This window comes from Nyctereutes procyonoides, unplaced genomic scaffold (genome assembly GCF_905146905.1).
Source record: "Nyctereutes procyonoides isolate TBG_1078 unplaced genomic scaffold, NYPRO_anot_genome, whole genome shotgun sequence".
Lineage (NCBI taxonomy): Eukaryota > Metazoa > Chordata > Mammalia > Carnivora > Canidae > Nyctereutes > Nyctereutes procyonoides.
Genome location: NW_026575142.1, coordinates 57,835,587 through 57,841,310, shown reverse-complemented (window position 1 = coordinate 57,841,310; position 5,724 = coordinate 57,835,587). Strand labels below are relative to the sequence as shown.

The 5,724-nt window shown below is 38.9% G+C and overlaps 1 protein-coding gene across 1 annotated transcript; it reads right to left on the bottom strand.

Moving 5' to 3' along the window:
- Nucleotides 1–2,971: 2,971 nt before the first annotated feature.
- ARL14 (ADP ribosylation factor like GTPase 14) lies at nt 2,972–4,007 on the bottom strand. Its single transcript, XM_055308145.1, has one exon. The coding sequence runs from the start codon at nt 3,956–3,958 to the stop codon at nt 3,380–3,382; it is 579 nt and encodes a 192-aa protein (XP_055164120.1). The 5' UTR covers nt 3,959–4,007; the 3' UTR covers nt 2,972–3,379.
- Between the last annotated feature and the right edge of the window lie 1,717 nt (nt 4,008–5,724).

Below are 5,724 nucleotides of genomic sequence, written 5' to 3'. Positions count from 1 at the left end.
AGGGAAGATGCATTTTTTTTAAAAAAGAGGCATATTTGTGGTTTTAATAATTTTGTGGAACTTAGGAAAAACTCTACTACAAAGCATTTAACATTGACGCTGTGCTGAGATCTTCCTGAAATCAGAAACGTTTCAGCATGTTTCTTATATCTCTGTATTGCACTTAATTTATTCTGTCTGGCTTGTTTTTTCAAAGAAACTTTTTCCTTTAAGATTTATTTATTTGTTGGGGAGGTGGAGAAGCAGAGGGAGAACGAGAGAGAGAGAGAGAGAGAGAGAATGAATCTTAAGTAGATTCCCTGCTGAGTGCAGATCCTGATGCAGGGCTTGATCTCATGACCCTGACATCATGATCTGAGCTGAAATCAAGAGTCAGACCCTTAACCCACTGAGCCACCCAGGCACCTCTCAAACAACTTTCTTTTTTTAAAAAAATATTTTATTTATTCATGAGAGACACAGAGAGAGAGGCAGAGACATAGGAAGAAGGAGAAGCAGGCTCCCTGTGGGGAACCTGATGTGGGACTCAGTCCCAGGAAGCCAGGATCATGACCTGAGCCCAAGGCAGATGCTCAAACATTGATCCACGCAGGCACCCCTCACAGAACCTTCTATGTTGGTCTGCATTTGCTTTTCCCCCAGCTTTATTATTATAATTGACCAAATTTTAATATATATTACATATATAATAAAGTGTTCAATGTGATGATTTGATATACATATACATTGTAAAACAAATTCCCACAGTTAACACATCATCCGTACTTGTTTTTTTAATGAGAATGCTTAAGATTTACTCTCTTAGCAAATTTCTAGTATACAATACAGTAATATTAACTATAGTCAGCATGCTGTACATTAGATCCTCAAAATTTATTCATCTTATAATTAAAAGTCTGTGCCATATTACACGTCTCCCCATCCTCTGCTTCCCCATCCACAGCCTCTATTAACCATTAATCTATATTCTGTTTCTGTGAGTTTTTTTTTAATTCCCTATAAAAGTGAAATCATACAGTACTTGTCTTTCTGTGTCTGACTTACTTCACTTCACATAATGCCCTCCAGTTTCATCCATGTTGTTGCTAAGGTCAGGATTTCCCTTTTTTGTGGCTGAATAATATTCCATCGTGTATACATACTATATTTTCTTTATCCATTCATCCATTTTTTTAAGATTTTATTTATTTATTCATAGACAGAGAGAGAGAGAGAGAGAGGCAGAGACACAGGCAGAGGGAGAAGCAGGCTCCACGCAGGGAGCCTGATGCGGGACTTGATCCCAGGTCTCCAGGATCACACCCCGGGCTGCAGGCGGTGCCAAACCGCTGCACCACTGGGGCTGCCCCATTCATCCATTTTTTAAAAAATCTATTCATCCATTAATCCATTGATGGATGCTTGGGTTGTTTCCACATTTTGACTATTGTGAATAATGTTACATTAATATAGAGGTGCAGATAGTTCTTCAAGGTAGTGATTTCATTTATTTTGGGTATATACCCAGTAATAGGCTTGCTGGAACAGTGGTAGTTCTATTTTTAATTTAGCCTGGATTTATTCCTCTTTTTTTTTTTAAGAGTTTATTTTTTTTTTTTTACGCCGTCTCTATACCTAGTGTGTGGCTCAAACTTACAACCCAGAGATCAAGAGTCACGTGCTCCACCAACTGAGCCAGCCAGGTGCCCTTAGCATGAATTTACTCTTAACTGTGTGCAGTAACCTCACTGAAGACAGACACCATACCTTATTCACAAAACAATATGACAATTAACAGTACTGGCCTTGAAACTAAACAGATGAGTATGAATCTTGACTCTGCCACTCCTCAGCTAAAATATCAAGTAGTTTTTGCGTGGTTGTTATTGTTGTTACCTTGTTTAGTCTCAGAACTCTCACCTGTAAAATTGATATCATAATGCTGATTTCTCTCAGGGCAGTTGTGAACACTAAATGAGAAGATGTATGAAAGTGATTATACAATACCTTGCTTCGACAAGCATTCAACCAATGGAAACTATTATATGTATGTTTACTTTATCATTTGAATCCTTACCAGCACTCATATCTTTGCTATAGAGATCATGGCTAAGGTGAGAGAAGGAAAACAAGAGAGGAATTTAGGGGCTAGCACCCTTGGTTGACCATACCTTTATTTTCCTCTGTGACCTTAAGATTTAGAGCCCCAGGAGCTGCAGTCAGGGCTTGAGGCCTGCTTCTTCTAGCTCAAATGAGCTTTGTTAGAGGTGGGGCTGGAAGAAAGTGTGTCATCTGTTAGTACCAGGACCTCCCTGGGAGTTCTGAGCCTCTCAGGGGAATTCCAATTCAATCTCCAGTTCCTTCTCCCTTCCCCTGCAATGACTGTTCAGGGTCTTCTAGTGATGGGAACTTCCAGTGACTAACCTTCACCTTCAAGGGTCCCTAGGAGTTGGAGACTTTCTTAAACACTACCCCTGGTATGAAGCACTTCCTGTTTTCCCAGGTCAAAGTCCCTCCTGTTATAGCACATAGTACTTACTGCCCTATTCTAGCTGCTAGCTTTACATTATTTCCCTCGGTGAATTACAAAGTCTCTGAGATTAAAGTATGGCTCTGGTTCCTGTTTGATCAGTACAGTGAGCTGTACCTATATTCCCAGGTAATGACTGTTCTAAATTCTATATAAGCCCATCTTGGGGCTATAGCCTCAAGGTGAGTGAAACCCAGGCCCCGCCCTAATATAGCTAGCTATCCTGATCCCCAGAACTTTAAGATACAAACTTCTCCCTATGCTTCTGGGCAATTAACAGCCTAAAGTTCCTTGTTTGGCTGACCGTAGGAAGTCCCCAGCAATAGATTTCAAAGAGTTGGTAGGAATACAGAAAAAAACTTATTTAAGGCATAGAGATTTATAAAATGTTAACATCAAACTTTATTCTCTCCATAATTTTTTTTATTTTTATTTATTTATTTTTTTCTCTCCATAATTTAAAGTTCATTTTTTACTAGCTGTTCCATAAGAGTGTGGTAGAAATGCAATACTGTAACAGCTGGAAACCATCAAAAAGAATTCTGACCCTATTAGCAGTTTACTTAAACTTTGTTCTAGTAGTCATATAAAAATAATAAAGGAATAACTTATTTGGTCCCAAACATAGTTATTCTGATTTATCCAACATGCACAAAATTATACAATTTTCATTCTCAATTATCATTACCATATAATTTACTGAAGTGCCTGACCAAAAATAATGTTTTCTAGATATTATTTTAAGTTTTTAGCTGAATTTAGGTGACATAACATTTTAGGAAAAGTTTGCTAACTTAACAACTTGCTTTTCTCACTTGGCATAGTAAAAATTTACCCTTTCAACTTCACCAGTATGTCACTGCTTGGACCTCAGTTCTGCTTAAAGAATGCTAAAGCATCTCCTCTTGATTTCATGTGGCTTTTCACAAATCCAGTCAATTTCCTGAACCCCTCCATCAGTCCATCCCCAGTGATGGCACAGCAGGGCTGCACATACCAGTTCCGGTCACTGCAGAGCTTCTTCACTTTGAACATTCTGGTGATGTCCTCAGCAGTTAGAGCTCCAGGCACATCCTGTTTGTTGGCTAATAGAACAACAGGCACATTTTTAATGTGTTCGTTCTTCAAAATGTGCTCCAGCTCTCTACTGGAATCTTTCAGTCGCTGTTTGTCTGTACTATCCACAACATACATCAGCCCATCAGTGTTCTCACAGTAATGATCCCAAACGGTTCTCATTTTTTCTTGTCCTCCAACATCCCAGATCGTGACCGAAAGATTCTTTTCCAACTGGATCATCTCCACGTTGAAACCTATGGTTGGGAGGGTTGAAATATTCTTAGCAAGCTTTAATTTGTAAAGGAGTGTAGACTTCCCAGCTGAGTCAAGTCCCAGAAGAAGAATCTGGGCTTGCTTGGTTTTGGAGTTTTTAGAATTTAGTAGACCCATTTTAGGGTTTTTTCTTCCTTTCAAAGACTCTTCTTTTGGCCAGGGACAATGTTTGCTGTCCAGGTTTCTTGTGAAAATAATAGGAGGAAAGAAGATAGCAAATGCTTCATGTTGTATTTTAAGACTGGGAACTTGTGTGCATTTATGTTGTAGCCTATCACCTTGATTATAGGCAAACATCATTTTATTTGCAGTCCAAGCCAATCCTAAGGAAACTGGTATGAGTAAGCAGCCAATATTGCAGTCACTCAAAGGGGAAATTCTTTGTGAGTGAGTAGGACGTAGGAGGGGCCGGCTAGGTGATGCCACAACTTGTGCTCTTCCAGATGTTGGAAATTTAGAGGTAACCAATGGTTTATGGGAACATGGTTCGGTAGTAGAATAAAAACTTAGTTTTACAAGTGGTTTATAGAACTTTTCTAGTTATTTGAACATTTATCTTATCCCAGCTGTAAATGAGTAACCAGATTTCTGAAGTCATGAAGAGAGTTTATCTCACACTGCCCTAAATATCTTCAGTACTTTCCCCTTGTCCAGGTTACTCAGTAGGATACTTATACCACCCAAGGTTATATGAACCTTCCTCCCATAATATACAAAAACAGTTCTTTAATCTTCTAGAAAATTTACATTATTCACAAGACCAAAAAAGTATACAGGGATGGGAGGGGAGTGTGTAACACAAACCCTTGAAATTAAGCAGTCTGATTAAAGGTGGTAAATTGAATATATGTATTTATCCCCTTTCCTCAAGACTCCACCAAAATGATGGTGAAGGAGGGCAAGAGATTTCAATAAAATTCTGCAACGTGGAATATAGGTAGAAGATGAGTGGTATTAACAAAATTCAACCGAGTACATTTGAAGATCTGATTGGCTTTATTAAGTAATTCATGAACTGGGCAGCATCCCATCTAGCAAGTAAAGGGGAGTTTCAAGGAGTTGTACAAAACGAAAGTTTTCTATAGAAAGGAGGATGGGGTGGGGGATGGGCAAAATGAGTGTAGGGAGTGAGAGAGATACAGGCTTCCTGTTATGAAATGAATAAATCATAGGAATAAAAGGCACAGCATAAAGAATATCATCAATGATATTGTAATAGCATTATATGTTGATAGATGGTAGCCACACTTGTGGTGAGCATAGTATAATGGAAAGAATTGTTGATTCATTATGATGTACACCTGGAACTATGTAACATTGCATAATAACTATACTTCAATTAAAAAAAATAAAAAGAAAGAAGAATGGGGCAGGAAAGTTTTGAGCAAAAGAAAAGAGAGAATTATTTTAGGCAAAGTCACCCTCCCTTAGGGAGAAGGGCAGGGGACCTTTCTAGGTAGATTACTTCATCTTCCTTTGGGCAATGGAGAGGGCCCATGTGACAAATTACATCATTGGTGCTGTTGAGAAAATTTCTGACTGACAGGTTGTGACCTATTTCTCGGGAAAGTTGAATCTGCAGTTAGGTTAGGTATTAAGCCCCAGCTTGGTGACTCAGCCTGGCCCAAGTGATAGCATTTTGGGCTTGTGGTTTTCTTTATAATGGTGGTAACTGATGCAACAGGATACAGCCGAAGTTTGGAGTACTGATACACAAGATACAGAGGGAAGGGGTGAAATGAGAGACTAAAAACAGAGGGCGTTAAACAAAAGTCTGAATAAAGACTCCCCCCCCCCCACAAAAACCCCACAAATCAACCCCACATGTACACACACCTCTGCTGATTAACCATTTAGCAACGAGATGTTATTCTGGGCAAAAA

Coding starts and splice junctions, on each gene's coding strand:
- ARL14 (XM_055308145.1), bottom strand. CDS start 3,958: ATGGGTCTACTAAATTCTAAAAACTCCAAAACCAAGCAAGCCCAGATT.